Source organism: Solea senegalensis, unplaced genomic scaffold, assembly GCF_019176455.1.
Source record: "Solea senegalensis isolate Sse05_10M unplaced genomic scaffold, IFAPA_SoseM_1 scf7180000014859, whole genome shotgun sequence".
NCBI lineage: Eukaryota > Metazoa > Chordata > Actinopteri > Pleuronectiformes > Soleidae > Solea > Solea senegalensis.
In genome coordinates, this window is record NW_025321155.1 from 1 (window position 1) to 23,161 (window position 23,161).

The following is a 23,161-nucleotide window of genomic DNA, read 5'->3' on the forward strand; positions in this document are numbered from 1 at the left end:
GTCCAAAATGTGACAAAAAATTCATACTTTAGTATGTCGTCCAAAATGTGACAAAAAAGTCATTGGTTAGTATGTCGTCCAAAATGTGAAAAAAAAGTCATAGGTTAGTATGTCGTCCAAAATGTGACAAAAATGTCATAGGTTAGTATGTCGTCCAAAATGTGAAAAAAAAGTCACAGGTTAGTATGTCGTCAAAAACTGCCTCATTGTTGCCTCATTGTACTTTCAAAATAAAAGTGATGGACAAATATGGAACGATAAATCTAACAGGAAGCAGAAAGAAAGATAGAGTTCTCGGGAGACTGTCATTAGAAATATGGGAAATAAAGTTTTGTAGTTTCTTTTTTTTGTAGAAAGAAATTCTCTCAATTGCCCCAGAAAGGCAAAACAAAGTTAGAGGTGTCATTGTGTGTTTGTGCAAAACTACCTATCTATGCAGATCCCACTCCCTGATGCAAAGACAGAAATAGTGCAATCAATGTGCTTTAGATACCATCACCTTTTCTTTGTATGTTTTCTTCTTTGTTTTGAAGGTCATTACCACAACAAAGAAATGTGCATTCAACGGGAATGGCCTATTTCCATATATGAGTTAGAATCAAATGTAGCTCAAACACCTCATTAAACCAAAGATAATCATACTATTTCTGTTTCTTCCTCAAAATAAATAAATTAATCATCTCTCCTGTGCACTTCAGTAGTAATGATCAATTATATGATCTGGCATACTGTAATGACATTATAAAACTTACAAAATAACAAAAAAAATATTTCATGATTTAATTGAAGAGGATACATCTGATTTGTAGTTTATTTCCCAGGATGAAGACACTAATCTTTATATCACTAATAAGACGATTGAAAAACATTTTAAATTCAAGCATTTACGTTCCTGTAAAAAACATAGTGGACTTTTTAACCACAGCAGATATAGTTTATTGAATCCAATCCAATTTGTAATGCACTCTAAAACAACCACAATGAACCAAAGTGCCGTAAAGGAGAATAAATAAACAGACACAATAAATAAAAGGCATAATAGCTCACAAGAGGCGATAAGATACATCTAAAACAAAAGACATGAACATGCAGATTAAAAAACCTACAATAAAACAGACTGTTTGACTTAAATAGTGTCAAATGCCAATGAAATGAAATTCGTTTTGACACGAGATTTAAAAACAGGAGATTTTTAAATACATAAATAAATAGACAGACCATTTTAACATCATAAATCAAATGTCAATTGGGCCCCTCTCAGCCAATATTGGGGGCTGCGTTTACGTCGCCACTAGGTGGCGCAGTTACATTTCTTAACAGATCAGTGTGACGCACGTAGTCTCTTCCTCAGTCGTGGATTGGGCAACGATGAGATTCCTAAGAAACGCACTGTTCTGTGAAACTTTGGAAGTGCACAGCGCTGAGCTGTGGAACGAACGTCCACTGAAACTGCAACAACAGCTTCCGGTGAGTTTATTATCAGATGCCACTGCGCTCACTGTCTGGTCTCATCCTCCCTGTCACACACACACACACACACACACACAGGTCTCGAACCCCGGGTCATCCCTGCAAAGAACAGTTCATGCGCAGCGCAGCAACCCCTGCGGCTCCAGTCATTAATAATGATAACACTGACTTCAGTCTGACTTCACTCCTCTGAAATATCCTGCGTGATTGACAGGACAGTGTCCTTCCTTTTACAAGAAGATTAATAGAAATGAGGGCAGAGCTTCAGGTGTGTGTGTGTGTGTGTGTGTGTGTGTGTGTGTGTGTCAGTGATTCTCATCTTCACTTGTCAATGAAACATCAAAAAACCAGCAAGGGCGCATTCCTGTACGCGCGCACACGACTTCTTTCCTGCAACGTGAACGCGGCCAACTGGAGCAGAGGGGGGCTCAATTTGGACATTAGAAGACTGGAAAGTAATCTGTAACGTTATTGGAATTTGTTTATGTATTTATTTATTTTTATTTTCACGCAAAAGAGGGTGGTTCCATTGAAATGTCGTTTAATTTTTTGGTCGGTTTTGCTCCAGGTGGCCAAATGAGTGTATCACTGTAACACAATGATATTCTGTTCTATGTATGTATTTATTTATAATAGTATATGGTAACAAATGTTATTTACTTAAAGTAAAAGTAGTAAAACAAAATACTAGGTTTTTGGGTGTGTGTTTTTTTTGGTGCCGGTTACTTTAACCTCTGCATCACTTGTCAGGTCTTACATATTGAGTGGAAATGATGAAGACATTGTGTGCATGCAGGATCTGGAGATGGGATCTGCTGACGGCGGGGGGAGCAAACTCCACCCAGCAGATAGGATCTCAGGCAGGCGGAGCGGAGGGCAGCCTGTGTCCAGAGGGCTCGGGCTGGTTGGTCTGGACGCGCTTAACAAGTCCCGCAGAGAACTTGTGAGGGGCAAAGTCCGGGAGCGTGAGCGTGGAGGGGACGCGGTGTGGAAGTTAGTGTGTGAGAGGCAACTTAAAACGCATGTTGTTTTAAACAGAAATGCTCCAAAGATGGCGGTGGTAATCGCGACGGGCGCTTCGGGATCCTCCGGAGTGCCAAAAAGTGGATTTGTGGAGGTTTTGGTGCGGGAGAGCTGGCACAAAGTTTTGGTCAACTTGAACGAGGAAGCGCTCACGTTGAGCTGCGAGGAGAGCAGCGTCAGCGACAATGTCAACTCTAACGGCGTCTCTCACGGATCCTACCTTGACAACAGCAACACGAACTCCAACAACGGCCCCCAAACTGTGCGCACCGCGTTCACGGACCTCCCGGAGCGAGTGCCCGAGGCGATCGCCAACAGAAAGCGGTGCGTCAAGGTGACCAAGCAGGAGATCGGGGGGCTGGGGATCAGCATCAAGGGCGGCAAGGAGAATAAAATGCCCATCCTCATCAGTAAGATATTCAAGGGGCTTGCAGCGGACCAGACCCAGACTCTTTACGTCGGGGACGCTATCCTGTCCGTGAACGGCATGAACCTGCGGGACGCGACCCACGACGAGGCTGTGCAGGCGCTGAAACGTGCCGGGAAAGAGGTGACACTGGAAGGTATGTGAGCTGGAGGGGTTCACAAACAGGCGAGAGTGTTAAAATGTTAGAACGTTAGGGAACTCAAGCCCATATTCAAGTAAAGTACTCATTCATCTAGTCAGAGCAGTGTTTCTCAGATGGGGTCCAGGGTCAGTGACCCTGCCCGGGCCATGGCATGACTGCATGCACAGTTTCCAAAACCATTCATTTAAATGATGTATGTATTCAGGCCTAAAATTGCAGTTGTTTATTTTCAAAAGGCAAAGAATCGTGAATGAATTGTTATTTTGTAATGTGAAAGAGTTCATTTATTCCCACTTTTAAGAGCGAATTGTCCATTGTGTCAGCTAGTAAAATAAATGCCTTCACTGTATAGTAGCACTTTATTTTCAGATGGCAACTCACTCTGAAGTCTCATTTTGACGCTTGGATGATTAGATGATGCCATCTGTCAATCACACTGTTGTCCACCCTTTTTTGTGCTCAAATCATCTAGTTTCCTCTAAATGGGAACACAATTGGCATCATGTGCTATTGAAGAACACCTGAAACCAGCAATTGAAACAAGATGTTGACTGAGGTTCTAAATCAAGTGCAAGTTACGGTCATTTTCCCTGCAGACTTCAGTTCAAACTAACGTCTTTTTGTAACCACTGAAGTCGCACCCTGGTGGCCATTTAACGTATTTTGTCTTCCAGGTTAGTCGATGGTTCCAATAGCTGTTTTAACACCTGAACAATCTGATGCCTCTTTATTTATTTGTTTTGGTTTGTCATTTAGCTGTGTGATCGTTGGCCCGTGTCTTTTCGTCTTGTGTGTTCTGCGTGTGGTTTGTTCCTGTCATCCACCACTGCCAACCACATTTAAGACCTAGAGGCATAATAAAGGCCTCTGGATGAAAATGGTTACTTTTTAAGTCTTAATAATTTATCATCAGATTATTCTAAAGGACATACTTGAAGTGGTCAATATTTTCCATATGTTGTCGGGGTCCTTGGCTCAGTGTGCGGTGAATTCCACAAAACCCAGCTTAATTCAGGATGCTGCCTTGTGAATGTTGGTGAAGGATTGTTTTCCTGCCCTCGGGGATTGAAGTTGAACATATTATGTTACTTCTGCACTAAAATATCTAAAAAGACCAGACCTGTGTTATATATTTTATTGTGCAGTGTGCCAACATTATCCTACAGCAATTTTCAAACAGAGAAAATAATAATGTTTTTCAAGGTAATGGTCCCTTTCATAGTCTCCTGCATCATCTTTTACGTCTGTGTGTTGTTGTTGTTTTTTTGTTTGTTTGCTGCAAGGGGTGAACTTTTAGTTTTGAGTCAATGTAGATGTTTTTATTTATTTATATATTATAGCAGGATTAGGGATTTCAGTCATCTGAGGTTTGGATCTTAAGTTATCAAAGAAGCAGCTCAGCTTGCAGCCCTTCCAATATGTCCCATGTTGGCAGAATGTTTTTCCCAGAAATACTGTTTATATGAAGTTGCTTTACTCTTTTTACCTTTGCCAAAGAGGTTTTTGCTATGTTTGTCTGCTTGTTGGCATAACTCAAAAAGCAAAGGATTGATTTAGATCCTTTTCTGCAGATCTGGATTCTTATTTATTTATTTATTTATTTTATTTTATTTTACAACCCAAAACAGTCGTTAACCTTGTAAGATAAGGGAGTTTATCGACATTATGGGAAACGGAGTGGCCTTGGCTGAGGTTTGTGCTCTATGTGTATTTTCTCTATTTTGTCAGATTAAATCACCAGAGACTTTTTGAAAAGCTTCTGGCCTTGTTTTAATTTGATAAACGTGAGGTTGTCGTTGTTGTTGTTTTAGTCAGGGCAGGCTGAGTTCTTTGAAAACTTCCGCCATCTCTTAAAAGAAGGTTTTTGGCCTTGTGAACACACTATCCCATGAATACCTGAAGGGTAAACTAATCTTTTGTATGACTCGGGAGTAATGAGTCTTCTGAGTGAGTGATTGTTCATTTTCATGCAGTACCTTCCTTCGCCACATGTCAGACAGTCGCATAAGCTCAGCAGTTCAGTTCTTTAGTTCAGGATTCACTCAACTGAGCGTCCGTCCTCGGGTCACGTGACCGCTATCTAGTCACTGTCATGCTGTTAAACAACAATGGCAGGGAGGATACAGGACACAAGTCACTTCATTGAGGTGTGTATTTGCTTTCCCTGGTTTTCATATGGTTTGAATTGCTTGTGGCGTTTTGTCAGCTGAAGCAAACGATGTTGCCTTCAGTGTTAACTGTTTGAGAACCGCTGTCTTTTTTTACAACGCCCACAAGAGGGCTACAGCGCCACCCGCTGTTAAAAATCACTAACGAAATGACTAAAAAAAAGATTAGTTAAATGTACTAGCAAAATTAAAGATCCGAGTCAGTACGTCCCATCACTGCTGTGTTCAGAGGCAAACTTTGAACAAGTGGCAGTTTTTTTGTCATGGGAGATACTCCCAGCGTTAAATGAGCTGTTATCACAGATCAAGGAAACATGTTAAATTTAAATAAACGTTTTACTGAAAACAAATTCTGTTCTTGTCTATTTTACGGGAAAGGGTTAACATGCATCACCTCTGAGATCCGTCTTTCAGTTCATGTCTGAATTTGGATGATATAATATATCGTATGATATTGTCTCCCTTCATCTAAAATTCTCAACTCAGCCAGTTGGTGTTCTGAAATTGAAAATGACAATCCGGCTTCCTGTGAGGAGTCTAGAATGAAAAACAACATTCTCTCCCTCTCCCTCTCCCTCTCTTTATCTCTTACTTAAACATGCAGTCATCCACACACACATACACATGTGTTCTCTCTTTTTCATTTATGCACACATGAAAACATGAGGAGTCTTCCCACTGGGGGTCCAGGTGCTATTCTGCAGAGAGAACAGTCTGTCCCAGCTCTAAACTTACTAAGATGAGAAAAAAGTAAAGAAGGAATGGACCATCCACTGTTCAAGAGAGGAGGAGAGAAAAGAGAGGGAATGGAGCTGAAATGTGAATTTAATGGGCAAAAGTGCTGAGAGGGAGAGAGACAGCAGAAAGAGACGGAAATAGAAGGAGCGCTAATGAGGGAGGCTAAGAGGCTGACATAGAGATGACAGTATGGGTTAACTAAAGGAGAGCAGGCATTTTCCTGACAAGTTAATGGTCTCGATGGCTATAGTTTCAGGTCTTTTTCCACAGAGCATGATGTAAGTTTTGTAAATTATGTGACCATTCGGTGGAAAATAGATAAGAAAAAATCATCTCATACTGGGGCACATAGTGTATGAGTGGACAACACTGTGATTGAAAGCTGATATCACCCAAAAGATGCCTGCAGGTCACATCTGAATATCTACCTTTGAAAACCTGACAAATTCCAAATCTTGAGGCTCCACACCGGGGGGTTTGTTCTCGCAAATATAAAACTATTGTAGTCTACGTACTGTATGTACTTTGTGTTTTGAAAACAGCTGTTCACAGCAAACGTGCTATCTGAAACAGAGGCGAGACCTTCATGGTCGAAGGTTTATGTACCTATTGTAGCTCAAGTATTTCATTACATTAAACGGTTTAATACGTTCGCCTCTTTTTTCCCCCCTGTGTTCATATAGTGAAACGTCTTTCAAACCTACGTATTCAGATGTCATAGTATTGACGCTCTGTAGTTTCACTTCCCACTGGCATGCATTGATTGCGAAGCATATGAAACTTGGCAGTAACTACCCATCCAACTATATTCTACTGCTTTATCCTCTACATGAGGGTCTCTGTGCCAATCTTGGCTGAGCTCGCCAGTCCATCACAGGGCCACATAGAGACAAACAGCCATCCACTCTTACACACACCTACAGTCAATTTAGAGTGTCCAGTTGGCCTACGCCAACCGTGTGGCTGGCAGTAAACATATAAAACCAAAGAATTGCAAGTTGGTCTGCTATTTCATCAGAGATACAAGACAAAGCTGGATTCTTTTTTGTTCTGTTATTTCAGGTTCTTGTGCCAAGTAAAAATAACAAATTGTCTGTTTCTTTTGGAAAGCACGACAATCTGCGATTACTTAAAAGCTGTCACGCTGCTTGTCAGCAGTGGCACCTAAAAGCTATGCTTCTAAGCTGGTTGGATGGGGACAATATTGCAGCTGTTTCATGTATTTAAATAGCCAGAATCCATTGAATGCAGACCTTATTGTTTTGCCAGAAACCAGTGCTTGTAGACAATGTTTTTGAGCTGCAAAAGTAAAGATCGTGCAAAGAATATAATGTCGATTGAACGACATTATATTGGCATAAAGCGGCCCTTGTTGAAATTGGGAATGTGTAGGGGAACATATGACACCAGATGTATTAATCCAAAAAAGTGGACACTGATGAAAACAAACATAGATGCGCATGAAGTTGATAATAAAAAGTCAGAAAGCAACAACTGCCAAATGCCAGCAGACAGGAAATGAGTAGGCTCTGCTGTTAAGCTGCTAACAAGCCATATCTGTCATCACCTGTCATCTGATGCGTGTGTGTGTATATATACTGCTGTCAGCAGTGTGTGTGTGTGAGAGAACATGTGCCTACTTGAGTAAATAGATAGGTGTCATTATGAGGTTTAGTCAGCAGCGTAGTCTCGACTAACGCTGTGGCAAAAATGTGGTCGATTGTGTGTCAGAGAATGAAAGAAAGAAAGAGAGGGAGGAAGAAGAGAGAGTCTACTGTACGCGTCTGACTGTTAATGTCATTAGAGGAGCTATCATCTCCTCCGCCACCGTTTTTAGACTCTGACTCACAGCGGATGACGGCGGTGACAATAACAAAGTGGAGAAGCAATAGTGACTGTTGTGGTAAAGATAATAGATTGAATCATTCATTCCTCTCCACCGTGAATGTCTGTTTTTCCTGTCGGCTTTGTTCGAGGAAGACTAATACTCCGTCCCCCTCCAGGTGTAATCATTGTGTTTGTTTTGTCCTATTTGTTCTTTGCGATAGTTATCATAAAAGGGAACTGTTGCATAATGGAGAAATGTTTCATTTTCACAGTTCATTTGGGAATATTTTTACACTGTGGCCACAAATGACCTGAAAAACAATTCTCCAGTGTCCTCCGTGACACTGACTGAGTCCACAGCTTTGTGTCAAAGCTGCCTTCTGTTCACAGAGCGTGTCTCTGTGGTTTTGACAAATGATGGCGGCTTTTGATGTCATTTATGGAACATGTAGCACACAGCTCTGTGGTTGCATGGCTGATAGGTATCATGCTTTTCTCTTTTTTTCCCCCAAATTGTCTTTAGAAAATATGTCTTTGTGCAAACATACTTCTGTGCATGGATGACAAAGTCAGTGGTGTTTAACGTCTGCTATGTTGTGACAAATGTACAAACACAATACCATGGTGTGTTTAATATAAAAGCCCTATTCATAATCTAATATCTAATCTACACTTTCCCAAATAGTGTGTCAGATCAGTTGTATTTGCCTTTTGATCAAACATTCTGTGTCTGCAGTGAGTAACTGTTTGACACAAGGTTCAAAGGTCAATGTCAATTAATTTACTGTTCATTGTTCAGCAAAGATGACATTTGAACTCTTTTAGACACTGGTCTAAACTCAACAAAAACATCCCCCCGAGGCTGGATTTGTAAAAAGCCTTTTGTGTTGCTCTCGTATCCAGAAACCTGCACAGGAGTTAAAGTATTCACTCTGCAATCAGATTAGCCTTCTTCTTCTTCTTCTTCTTCTTCTTTTCCACCATCTGTTCTCTTTCCAACTTCTGAAAATGTTAAATTTTAATCCCACTAATCTTTGGCAAACCTGTTTTAGTCAGAGGATGTTTCAGAGTCTTTAGAAGAAACTCCAACAACAACAGACTTTGTTAAAACCAAAAGACGTATTAAGACAAATATATTAGTTAAACCTTAGGTTAGAGTACGAGAGAGAGAGAGTGTGTGTTGTGGGGTAATGTTTGTGTGGACCAAAAAACTCATTAACCACAGGGAGTGAGGACATTTCTGGCTGGTCACCCCTTATGAGGACTTTTGTGAGGGTTTAGACTTGGTTTTAGGGGAAGGGTTCTGGTTTGTTAGTTGTGATGGTTAAGGTTAGTGTAAGGGGCTAAGTAATGCTTTATGTCTTATGTATGAGTGTCTTCATTACAAATGCTGCGTGTGTGTTACAAACGTGTGTGTGTGTACTTGTAGTTATATCTTTGTGAGGTCTGGGCACCACAACCTTAAAGGGCTTTTTTAGGGTTAAGACCTGGTTTTAGAGTTAGGGTAAGGGTTTAGGTTAGACACTTAGTTCTGATGGTTAAGATTAGGAGTAAGGTACGTAAGGGTTATGTATCCTCACTAGGATATAAAAACAGGTGTGTGTGTGTGTGCTCAGGGTGAATCTGTGTGGTAAAAAAATGGCTTTTATGGCTAAGGTCATTCAAAGTCTTCTGTGCATATGTAACATTACAACACAAAGAAAATTACACAAACTGGATAAAACAACATCTTCAAACAAAGTAAATGAAAACATCATGTGTGCATCCCTTAAAAAAAACCCAAAATAAAAAGGGTTATTATAATCCAAGTGCGTGCCATTTGTATGTGCGTAAGTAAATGTGACTGAGAGCAATTGATAAATGTGTGGACATTTAAAATAGGGGAGCAGTGGACAGCTGCTATGCTGTGAGAGTGGGAGTCGCAGTAAAACCACTGCTCAATTATGTTATTGTATGCGCTCGCTATTTTGTCGAAAGCGTGACCCGGAAAGATGGAAAAGAAATGGTGGAGTAGATGTTTTCACTCTTCTTTTCAATGGAGTCACAGTTGCCCCATCATCGCCCAAGTTCTTATCATACTTCTGAGGTTATTGTGCAGAGTGTGGCCGTGTTGGTGCTGTAATGGAATCAAAACATGACTCGGGGGAATACACACGCACACATTTACACTTCCAGTGTAATGATCACATCCCACCACACCCCAGTTATTTCCCCAACCACTGGAAACATTTACAGCTTCTCTTTTTTTTTTCTGGGCACAGTGACGCTTGACAGAGAGTTTACATTTCCTCTTTCCAGTAAATGTTAACGTAAAACTAATGAGCCTCTAAACATTATGTTTATATATAATTGCTGCTGTAGTTGTTTTCCAGTGTTGTTCAGTGAAGAGAGTGGACTGAGCAAATATGTGTGGAACAAGCTGTGTGCATGACATAATTACAGAATCATTAGAAGTGAATCTTGTTGACGGTGCATTTGCCATCATCGTCACATCAGGCCTGCAACTAATAATTATTTCCATTATTGTTCAAGTCGTTTTCTAAGTCTATAAAGTGTTAAATTGCAATGATACAAGACACAGGCAATAGTTACAATAGCAGAATATCAAGCTTGTCTGTGTAATAAATGACAAATAATCCATAATAAGATCTGTTGAATTGTTATTCCGTACCACTCTCGCAGTAATAAGTGGTATGTCTGATTAATGGCAGATGCATAATGTTAATGTGAGTCTTGGAAGTCACAGGTTTTAATTTATATCACTGTCTTCAACAGTAGATGGATGCCTTTGTACCTGATTGTGCTTTAATTACACTGTCATCAGTAACTGTGTTTACATGGTGTCATCAACTTTATTATATGACAGGGTGAAGGCGGGGAGACTCGCCTTTTTCATTTTGTTCATTGCCGAATACTGAGCTATTTCGCGCATTTGCTGCCGTCACATTGCTTTTGTTGCTGCATTTACAGTGACGGCGATAACAGGATAAGGATTGCAGAGGGCTGGAGACGGGTTTTCAGCTTGTGTCTGAAATGTTGTCTTTGTGGTCGGACATTTCTCCCACCATCAGGAAACACAAGCCGCTTTGCTGACCAATCACAATCATGCCCCCCTTTTGTAGCCGCCGTCGCTCTAATGCGCGGTTAAAGTTTTCAGGAGCGTGTCGGCCACAGCATAGGCTGTGTGACTGTGATTGGCATTAAAATCCCAGACATAGGAGTAGGTTGTCATCTCCTGCAGTATTGACAGCTGAGAGAACAAGAATGAATGGAACTAAGAGCAGATCTTCCCAACCGAGCAAAACAAAAACAAACGTGGGAAGATTGTCTCCTTGTTGACGTGTGTGTGTGTGTGTGCTTTCCCCCGACCTTAATCTTTACCAATGCTTTCCTGCTCATTCACAGTTTTTAATTTGATATGGCTTGGTGGGATATTCTCTTTGTGCAGCTGAATGGCATCGTTTGTGTGGGTCCATTGAGGACACACTCACATCATCCCCATCTCCTCCTCTGTGTTATGTGTCAGCCTGTCATCTCTTCTCCACAGGTTGGCAGTCGGGCTTGTTTTACCATCTCATAGGGGTCTATAGTGCTTCTCCCAAGAATAAATCTAATGCTGTGATTACAAATGCCACCAGCAGTACGCCAATTATACGTGCCTGGTACAGTGGGACATGCCAATTAAACATCCACAGCATACCGGGGGATTCGGAACATTCAGGAGAAGAGTGTGCTAAGCACCCACTTTATCTGAAGCCTCTCAATTTCTGTCTTTTACTGAAACACGTGTCCTGACTTCACTTTTCTTCTCCCCATCGCTGACATAAAAGCAGCAGAGTAATTTAAAGAAATAAATAAATAAAAACGAAAAACCCTCCAGGGGTTCAGAGTTTGACTTTTACAACTACGGCTTCTTGCTGTACTGCTGGGAAAGTTTCTCACGTGGAGCGGCAGCACGGGTTGTAACCAGATTGTATTGAGAGTGACAGTGTTTTTGGTGCTGTGGCGTTGTTCTTCCTCCTTCATGTCTGTAACTTCATAGACAAGGTTTCAGCTTTCAGAAATACTTGCAGACGTCGACTGCAGTGAAGAGCCACCTGAGTCTGTATTGGCCGCTGGCACTTTGACATTTGATGTGATCATTTCCAAGCGAAGTGAGACAATTTCATTTTAAAATGTCCCTTTGATGATGTCATTTCACAAATAATAAACATTTCAATGCTCACAAAACGAACTAAGAAAATTACCGTAATGTCTGCAGCCACATGCAAATGTGTGATACCCAGGGCTGTGCCTCAAGGGCATCATTACCAAACAGCGTCTGTTGCTGCTGTGTGTCTGAGCGTCTGTGCTCGGATTTGTCGTAGCAAATTATTTTATTAGGCAGAGAGTTACACTTACCGGCTGCACAGACACGTTTTGGGTTTCAGATCAGACGTCCACAAGGTCAAACATAGATTCTGATCAGATTATGATTAACAATTTTTTTTTTAAACAAATCACCAAGAGACACGATTTGATATAATTTCAATTCAAAACATGAAGTGTCAATCAAGGTTTTTCTTTAACTTGTTATTTACAGCAGTGCTTCTCAATCCTGGCGCATGCACTGGTCACGATTGAGATGTTTTCCCTTTTCCAACACACCTGATTCACATGGCGGCTCATCAGCAAGCTCTGCAGAACCTGATAACGACGCATTTATTTGAAACCTCTAAAACATGCAGGGCAGTGGCTCCACAGGACGGAGATAGAGAAACCCTGATTTACAGCACAAAGGAACTTCGGTCGCCACTGCGCAACCGAAACAGTACGATAGCGATTTTGTTTTCCTGTCAGTGTCTTTTCACAGGTAATGGTATGGCTGACGATGGAGTCACTATGGAAACTTTATCTGAATAAACAAAAAGACTATGGCTGTCCGAGGAGGCGAAGACAGACGGAGAGACCAAGATAAAAACAAGAGTGAACCTCATTCATAGTCAGACTTGGAACTTAGCACTGGATTTATCCACGGGGACATTCCAAAGGGAGCCCAGTCCTGGGACACACATCCATACATGCTCTAATGCACACACACATAGAGAAAGAGTCTGACAGGGACAGTAAGAACTTCACAGCCAGTATCACCATGAGCTTTGGCACGTTGTGCTAGAAATGAACTAAACCTACCTTTTTATTCACATTATAGAGTAAGTACATGGATCAGAAACCTGTATCTTTTATACATGTGAAATATTTTCCCTGAAACAGAACTGTCTCCAGAACGTTAAAATCCCCAAATGTGTTACTTTCTTGACGCTGTTCTCACTAAACCATGACACGCTCTGAAAAATAAACATGTCTTTCACTTTCTTACAGTCAAGTACATGCGTGAGGCCACGCCGTACGTCAAAAAGGGCTCCCCCGTGTCCGAGATCAGCTGGGAAACGCCCCCTCCTGACTCTCCCCGCATCGGCAGCCCTGCCATCACCTCCTCCTCCTCCTCCGCCCCGTCTGACTCCCCGAGCTCCCCTACCATGCCCTCCCTCTCCCTCCAAGGTGACAGAAGGTGCATACCACTGAAGATGTGTCATGTTACCCGAGCAATGACCACACCAGACCCCGAGAACAGGTGGGTGATGCACACACAAGAGACACACACACACGTGCTGAATGAATGAGTGAATGTATGTGTGTGTTGTTTAAAACGTGCAAATAAGGGTAAGAATAATCAACATTGAAATAGTTTTAGGTGATGTACAATCTCTGTTATTTTGTAATTATATGTCAGTCGGTAATCATCAAATACCAATGCGCTTATCTTCTTGGGTCGTGGTAGTGACTTCCGTACTGCAGGTGAGGCACGAGAGGTCATTAAAATGTAGATAAGAGTTTCATAATTAATTGTCAAATTACCGTATCATTCTTCCTTTATCTGAATTGTTCATAAAGAGTCTGAGGAAGTATTTGTTTACGCTGGGGCACAATGAAGCAGTGGCCTTCAGGTGGAAAATGGAAAAAAAAAAAAAACTTTTAAAAGTTTTGATGGGCAGCAGAAGATTTTCAATTATCAATTTAAATTGGTGCGTGCTGGGTGTTCTTTTCCACTTTGGGAATGGCTATGATTTGACAGCACTTATTGGAACACTGCAACACTATTAAATGTCAGTCAATGGCTGAATTAACATTACATTTTCTTGCACGAATACTACTCTGCCTCTGTTCATGACCAGAAATTGTACAACATTGTTTTTATACTGCAGCCACGGTCATATCATACACTATTATACACCTATATTCGCACGTGTAAAGCAGCACACAGAAGCATTTTTTTCGGAGACTTTTGGGTAGTTGTGGGTTCTACGTCATACCCGTTTGCACCCGTCACACTTTACTACTACTACCCGTCTGTTTCAACATAAAACAAATCAGTTTCTCTGTGCAGCAGCATGTCGCTGGGAAACACGGAGACTCATATGGAGCTGATAAAAGTTAGGACAGGGTACGGGGGGGGTGGACACAAGTGGTGCCACCTATGTCATAAAAATTTGCATAAAAGTCTCTGCCAAGCGAAAAATGCGGATCAGTCGCTGCGGCGTTGGTGTTGAACTTCTTCCGTATCAAACTAATACCAAAAATGTGTTTAAATCAAATTTAGTACCTAAAGAGTTAATGTCATCAGCATCAGTGAGCCAATGAGGATGCAGCACGCTGTTTGTTTGACCGAGATCTAACAGTGTTCACGTTTGTTAGTCTCGAGGGGAGCAGGATGTTTGGGCCAAGGGAGAAGAGGAAGATGTGCGCTTGTTTATTGAAGTGATGTCATGGCACGGAATAAATATGAGAGCAGAAAGTTGCTCCGTGTTTGAGTTCAAAAAGATTATCAGGCTGGCTAAAACCAAAGAATGTTTGTTTTAGCCACATGTCGCCAGTCATTTCTTTGTGAAATCAGATTTGATAAAATTGGTAACAAAGAAAGTATTGGTATGAAATTCCAGATATTGATATTTATAATGTCTGTTATCAATAACCAGTCCTGTATGCGTTTGACTTCTAAGTTCATATGACAAGGATGCTCTGAATACATATGGAAGGCTAGTGTTTCATGTGAGTTTTGTGGCAAGCTTCCTCCGATCTCTTGCAGGGATCAGTCAGTTGTGTTTTCTTAAAATGTTTTGGTCATTTGTGAAATCATTCTCAGTCAGGGGTTGGTGTGTGAGGAGGAGTCTTTGAAGTGAATTGGTTGGTAACATGACAATGATCCAATCAAGCAGAACGTGTAAAGAAATGATTTGATTGCTCTGCTCATGTTGTTTTCCTTCATTGATTTTGTCTTTGCTTTAATTCTGTTTTTCTTACTCCTTTTCTTTTCTCTGTCTCTTATTTCCAGTATTCTCTATTATCTGCCAGTCTAAATGTTTAAACCTACTTTATTTAACACTGAAAAAATACAATGCATTTAACAGGTGTAACGTGTTGTGGCACTTTTTATTTTGTTGCTATTTTGTACCGTCTTTGTTGAATTGTTATTACAGAGAACAGTCTGAGGGCCACCCGTTTGCAGAAATACCTTATTGGATTATCAGAATTGGAATTAGAACCAGAATCTGAATAATTTATCAATTCCCGGCGGTGAAATTAGAGAAACATGACCCCCCAGATCTGTTGAGAATAATAAATAACAATCATACAGGTTTGTACATAAACTGTCTGAGGTAGTGACTAGAGGCAATAAAAATCGAGTCTAGCTCTAAACATGCAACTAATACACAAACAGAACTGAGCTTGGTTTATTTATCTTCCATGCCCTTTTTTTGGTTGCCAGGTGACCAGAATGTCAATTTTTCATTTCACATTGTTTTGGGATTAAACAAATAAATAACATAATTAGTATAACATAGAGATTCTGAATGAAGACAGGCTAAAGGGTAACAAAGACATCATTAAAACTTAAAAGACATTGGAGAACATCACCATTTCCAGGTCTGAAAAACTGACATCAAACGATTTCAGATGAATCTATAATGAAGATAATCATTAGTTACAGCCCTTGTCGTGTGCACACATACACAAACACTAATTACTACGTATATTTACCACAGATGATGTAAAACAAGTACTTAAAGTGCAGTTAACTGTCGGTGGAGCTGGCACTGGAGCCACCTGAAGACGTGCATCTGTGTCAGCGGATTCCCAGACAAAGTTGCAGGTGATTCTTTAACCAATGTCAAAGTTGTCCAGTGGAGCCGGGCCCTGACGCCCTGAGGGCCCTGGGGACAGTTGCAATGATTCTCAGGTTGATAATTCGACTTTGGCTTTAAGTGACAGTGACAAGATGGACCTGCTGTAACCTGTCAGTGAATCCAGTTACAGCAGTGAGGCGCTGCTACACAACAGGGGTGGGATTTGTTCACCTCTATTCATGAGAACCTTGAAAATGGTGGAAAGGTGGAAACAGATTTTCTTTTTTAAAAATAGTTCAGCTCAAACAGAATATGTTTGACAAAAGATTCAAAGAATTTACAGCTTTTTGTAAAGGATGTGGGCTGGAATCAGACATTAGATACAGTGCATGTGTGTCTGCTGTGGATTTAGGTCATACATACAGTCAGCCACATGCCCACAAACTGGTGAAACGTTGAGCTGCAAAGTAATAAATCTCAGATCATGTATTAACAAAGCTGTGTGGTTGAACATTCACTTCAAAAGCCATAACTTTGTCTTTATCGGTCAGCCAATTTTACAAGACGGGACTGTTTTGTGGTGCGATTAAAGCTGCAGTAGGCAGGATTCTTGTGTATCCAACAGTGACAACTGTAAATGTGTACTGGAACAGAGTCTCTCTCGAACTGCTCTGTGATTTGATCGGTCAAAAACTGGAGTCCACTGGAGGCACACAAGTGTCATGCTCTCCTATCACTTGCTTTACAACATCCTGCTTACTATACCTTTAAGGGCAGATTGACAGGCGCGCACACACAAACTTCTCAGCAACTGACTTTGACAAGTGTTTTTTTTAAAAGTTACTTCCCTTCCTGCAGAGAGGACAAATTCCCCTTTGACTCACTAGTAAATATTTTATAAATGTTTGAATGGGAGGGCATCCAAGGGGGAAATGTACTTGACTGTGTCCATGAAAGTTTAAAACAGGTGTCACATTGTCACAGCAACGCCAGAAAGTTTCACACTTTGCATTCAGAAGTAAAGCATTTGAAAGGACTCCATGTTATGTGGCAATTACAGTAAACCAGACTTTGGGCAACGTTTCAGAGGGTTTCACTACTCATTTCATCAGATTGTAGTTTAAACTTTGTCTTGAGCAATATGAGCAAAGAGGAGAGACGAAGCTCGAGGATTATTTTAAGACTCTTCATTTTAACATAATCTGTATGTGAGGACAGATGAAATACGTGTAAAGAAAATGTCTTTGTTTTATCAGTGCACACAGTCCAGCTGTAACTATGCCTGTAGCTTATATATTCCTCCCCTTTCTCAATTGCGCCGATTATTTGTCACAGTTATATTTACATATGGATGGGGATCAGCTCAATATATATAAATAAAAATCAATTACTCTCCATCTGCTGCCCTTATTTCTAAAAACTGATATAAGCATTGGACAGAAACCCACTTTGGTCCACCTCTAGTTGGAGGAATGAGACCTTGTGTTGGAGTCAGAGCTGTGGACTGACGACCTGATACGAGGCTGAAGCTACAGATCGGAGGTTTTGTACTTTACTTACTTGTAACCTACTTGAAAAGGTCTGAGGGCTTATAGACGACAGGAGGCGGAGACTTTGAATCAACTTGTGGAAACTGCGGCAGCAGGTTTCGTGACATTTCAAAAATAATCATGGCATCACAGTTGTCTCCACTTGGGCTTGAAATGTCACATATCGATAAGTGTATATATATATATATATATATATATATATATATATATATATATATATACATATATATATGTGTGCTTAGATGATGAATCAGTGATTACATTTGTAGGTGCTCCATATCAGGATTAACTGCAATAATGAGTGGTCTGTTGATTGTTTTGTTCAGTTCATAAATAGCCACGTGACATTTTCAAAGAAGTAGTTTTGTCTGAGCTGCAGTTCAAAACTCAAATATTAGTTGATGCTCAGAATAGAGCATGGCTCCAAACCTTAGGTATTTAATTATAATTTTAAGGGATTTTCCCATGCAAACACAAAGCTACAAATACTGATGTTACACAACTTTGGGAGAGTTTTTTTTCTTTTTTCTTTTTTAATCATAATATTTATAGTGCATATCTAAATAGACATGCAGCTGACTTGCAATTTTCCTTATTAAGCTTTAAAGATTTAAGACTTGAGTTAAATCTTGTTTTGACTGGAGATCTTAGACTTGTCAGATTCCAAAAGACTTGAAAACAGCTGGAGCCCATCTGTGCTGCTCTTCTGGTTCTCTATTACATATTTTTCAAAAGCTAAACGTGTGTGAGACGTGTGTTTTGTATTATTAAATTTATTGAATACAAGGATGCCTGCTGAATTCATATTTGCTGTATGTGGTGATAATCCTGTTAGAACAGTGATCCTTTGACCAGTTTAGAGGCTGCAGTCTTCATGCAGGCAGGACCAGACGACATTTCATTTATAAACACGTCATCCACTTCACATGCAGTCAGTGATTCCCTGTAGTTCCTCATTCCTGGATCAGTTTCACTCCACATGTTGGTAAATAAGTAATGGGAGTCAGAATGGTTCAGTCCTTAAAGATCCTTCTGCACAGAATGCACATCTGGCCTTGGTGTCCCAACCCCCGCACCCACTTTCCCGCCCCGTCTGTCCCGGATCAACTCGCCTTTTACAGGCACCACTTCTATTTTTACCCCAGAGCGACACACCTGGAGCTGATGTAGAGTCGGTCTCTCCCACCTCTGACGGCTCGTGGAGGTGCAGATTCATCACATCCACTAGGGTTTTTCCTGGTCCCCAGTGTGTGTGAATTAAGAAACCTGCAACGACAGCGTGTTCGCAGGGTTGTGAATTTAGAGTAGTCGCCCCTTTTTTTTCTTTTCATTTTTTTAACACTAAGACCACCTGGGCACATGCTAGATTATTTCAGATTTGTTGGCAAACGCAGTGGATCAGTGCATTTTCATTCACATGTTGACTTTTAACAGGATCTGTGCTGGGTGCTCCTGCAGCAGGTTTTACTGGCTGTAGTGTTTCACATGCTAGTGAGGCCGACGGTAGCTCAGTGGTAGAGCGAGTCGTCTTTCAACTGGAAGGTTGTGGGTTCGACTCGATGACTGCTGTGTCGGCAGCGTGTGAACGGGTATAAAAGATGAGTGATAGAAACTATGACACGCTTGAATTCATTAATTCATTCATTGATATCCTCCGAAACTATGACTATGATTTGAAAGCTGTGCCTGTTTTTGAAACCATGACTATATATGACTACGAACAAGCCAGACTGTCACATCTACTTACACCCTAATCTAGCCTACTTCTTTTGCGTAATGGCATCCATGTACACTACCATTGAAATGGATGTTGAGCCATAGGGCTTTGTGCAAAGTTGCACTTCAAAACCATGTGCAATGAGAGCAATGTGCGAGTACCTTGGAAACGGGAGATCCGCAATGGCACTCGCACTTATAGGCAATTTATCACCCAAATATGTATATATGTGTTTTGTATATTTATTACGTCTGATCTGATCTAAAAAAATATCTTTGTGAGGTGTGACTGTCTCAGTCTTTACTGCTGTCAATGTTCATATGTTTCGTCTCCCGTCTTATTTGTAGCCACCGGCTATAATCTTGTATATTTACATGAAAATGTTTGGTAATATGCCTGGTCCCTATTTTAGATAGATAGATAGGTAAATAAATAAATAAATAAATAAATAAGTAAATGTGTTGTATGCAAGTGTGAGTGAATGGCAAAACTGCAGGTTTGAATGGTCATCAAGACTAGAAAGGTGCTATGTAAATACAAACCATTTACCATTTTAACACCACAACCTCTCTCATTTTCCGCCCCTTTTATATCGAATTTACCATAATTTTCTTTTGCATACCTGTACAGAATATGCAGATGTGGACACTGGCTGTTTTGATGCTACAGTATGAAGCAACAGTACACTGCATTATGCTCTATAAAGGCTGCCACATGTACCTTCTTAAAATTCATATTCACTGAGAACACAATCAAAGCGCTATTCAGGATTCTTAATGCATTTTTCTCCAGGCCAGAAATACCCCATATTATATAAGCAGATTACTTAGGGAAATTCAGTGGGAGACTGTACTGTGTCATATGGCCCTCAGAGGACGCACTGATTTGACTAAACAGAAATTAAAATGAACTTCATTATGTTGTTCTGAGCGAGTGAGAATGAGACAAACTGAGTGAATGTGGCTTCCAAAACTATGAGGCGAGACTAAATTGAGTCAACATGGGTCTGCTTGATAGGGCTTGTTATACATTTTCAATATTCCGAATGAAATGCATTCATCTAAGTTTGTGAACCGCATAAGTTTTAGAAAACCTAGAGCTGTTCTTCTTATCCTCTCTTTCAGACAACTGGAGCTACACTCTCCTGACGCCAGACACACTGTGGTGCTGCGGTGCCCAGACCAACCCTCTGCCCTGTCTTGGTTCTCTGCCATTCACTTTGTCACATCCACACTTACACAGGTCTGTCTTTGATTCGACTAATCATTTCGAAGGGAGTTTCATCATTTAGTGTGACCACTGGAATTAAAATTGTCAAGGATTAAGCTCCTGTAGAGCTGCTTTGAGTCTAATGCATCCTGAATGATTATCTGCCCCAAAAAATGTCATCCCACCACAGCGGGCCCTGGCAGAGGTTATCCAGAATACAGCCAGGATAGGTGTTGGCAGCAAAGAGATACGACACCTGGGATGGCTGGCGGGGAAGGTAGGTGTTTGTGTGTGTGTGTGTGTGTGTGTGTGTGTGTGTGTGTGTGTGTGTGTGAGAGAGAGAGAGAGAGAGACAGATTACATCAACACACAGACACCTCTCTTCTCTTTCCATTTGCTTTTATGTGAATGTGACATGTGGATGTGGTTGCTACAAGCATGGGATTCATTATGTACAAATGCGAACACATGAAAATGCACTGACAATGTGTCTATGGAGACCAAAGACAGGTCCCATTGAGGCAGAACCTCATTTTGAGTTTAGCGTCTAGGCATTCATGGCTGGTAATGGTTAAAGTCTTCATGAGATGGCTCTCCGAACGCTATTAGCTTCCGCATATTTATGTATTCCTAGTTAAAGTGGGCTGCAAGGGAGCTACACATGGAAGACGGACCACTGTCTGTTGTGGAGGAAGCTGAGAGTGATGTTTCTGAGTGAGAGGATGAGGGATGGGATGGGATGATACGATATCACAAACCCTATCTCAGTCAGTATCAGTCATTTGAGACCGTTTATGAACTATGAAATGACACGTTTGTGCTGAGTCAATCCAAAGACACATTTCTCCAACTGTGCAACAAAGGTTGTTCTCACCCCCAAAAAAAAGAAGACATAAACAGCCCAAACATGACTTTTTTCTGATTTGTATTTACAGTTTTACAGTCTGTGCATAGTGAAGCATGCAACACATAGGATTTTTGGATCGTATTTGTATCTGTCTGATATCAGTTCTAGTGTTTGTGACTAGTATCGGACCGATACTGAACGATACCGCTTTCCATCCCTAATCTGAATGATATATCGGGATTGGGTGGGGCATGGAGCGAATTATCATCGTCATACATAATACTTTAAAGCACTAAAATGTTGATTTTGATGTCATGAGTCACAGGAGAAGGGATAAGGTTTCGATTAGACTCTGACTAAAGTGACCGAACAAGAATAGCTATGCAAACATGTATGTGTGTGTGTGTGTACCTATTTTTGCCTTGAGCATATCTACTGTACACACAGACGCACACATTCTTGAAATTCACACAAGCGAGTTTCCACCTACAGCTTCACTTGTACTATCATGTACAGACACAGCCATGTAAACACACACGTGTCTAATTTAGTCCTTTTGAATTTGACAATATTTCATCCTTCAAATGCATTACAATACTGTCACTTAGCAACATATTCTCATCATGTTAAAAAGCCAACCCTTGACCCTCTAAATCCCGCGGTGTGATTGGCTGAGGCTAAACTTCAAAGAGCGGCTTCGAATTCCAATGGCTGGGCTGCAGATAAGCTCTCATAATGAGAATATTTATGGAGCATTGTAAAATGAAAAGTGTGTGTGTGTTCTCTGTGAGTAAAAGGATTAGCTGCATGTGAAGGGAAAGTGAAGGGTTTGCTCATTAGGAATAATGGGTGGGCGAGAGGGCACAGCAAAGCAAACGTAGTGAAAGCTGCACCTGCACACGAGCCATCTTTATTTTTAGGTTTTTCCTTGAGAGCCTCGCAGAATGGAAGTGTACGAGAGAAAAATAAATAATGTAAATAGTGTTTGCACACTGAGTCAGAGATTAAGTTGAGAGGTGAAGACGTGTGCACACCCTCTAGGCATGCAAGCCGTTTTGTACGTATTAAACTGACATGCTGTCATCTGACGCAACATCAGTCCCATGAAGCAACTCGGTTGCACACAAGCATTGTTATCTCTGATGCAAGACCTGCTTTTATCCAAAATCCTACTCACAAAATCAGTATTTGTGATAAATACAAGAGGGCATGGTTAGGAAAGGCATCACAGTAATTAAGGTTGTGCTTGATTCAAATTTAAATTCAGCAGCCTGGTGTAATTAACTGAAGTTCAAGACCAGCCCTTTAGCCTATTATCTGTTGATGTTATTATAATAATAATAATAATTGCTTCAGAGTTATTACTTAAGTATATTTATATTTAAGTCAGTTATGTGCAGTTCCTTGTGAGCCTGATGGATAAGGACGGCTATCATGTCTCACTGTTTCTGCGTTTGTGCTGCAGACAGAGAGTGAGAAGCAGAGCTGGAGGCCCGTGCTGGTGGCCGTGACAGAGAAGGACCTGCTGCTCTACGACAGTTTACCTCGAGGCAAAGAGGCCTGGCAGGAGCCAGCACACACATATCCACTGTTAGCAACACGGTAGGTCCAACGCTATATGTACAGACATCTACAACGCACACGTAGTATAGATACTGTACATAAAAATAGAATACATTTATAATAAAATGCATTAGTAATACTAGTTACTAATGATCATTTTTGAAATTTTGAAAGTGACTAAAGGTCACGTAATAGAAATCTATCCCTGCCTAAGTCTATGAAACACAAGTTTTTTGCTTTATTTACCATTAAAAACCTTTGCAAACTCAGGCACTAAAGTATAGGAAAAAAGTACAATTATTTAGCTCACAGAGA

General features: G+C 40.8%; 1 protein-coding gene across 2 annotated transcripts in view; it reads left to right on the plus strand.

Moving 5' to 3' along the window:
* Positions 1-1,389: 1,389 nt before the first annotated feature.
* The window catches only part of sntb1 (syntrophin, basic 1), a 35,535-nt gene continuing 13,763 nt past the window's right edge, over positions 1,390-23,161 (plus strand). Inside the window, exons 1-6 of one of the 2 annotated variants that reach the window (XM_044016904.1) lie at positions 1,390-1,467; positions 2,267-3,056; positions 13,157-13,409; positions 20,352-20,469; positions 20,627-20,713; positions 22,749-22,885. In XM_044016904.1, coding sequence (XP_043872839.1) covers positions 2,276-3,056; positions 13,157-13,409; positions 20,352-20,469; positions 20,627-20,713; positions 22,749-22,885 — 1,376 coding nt within the window. In that variant the 5' untranslated portion in view covers positions 1,390-1,467; positions 2,267-2,275. Of the gene's footprint in view, positions 1,468-1,784; positions 1,922-2,266; positions 3,057-13,156; positions 13,410-20,351; positions 20,470-20,626; positions 20,714-22,748; positions 22,886-23,161 lie in introns of those variants that run through there. The other variant, XM_044016902.1, reaches the window with a different exon arrangement.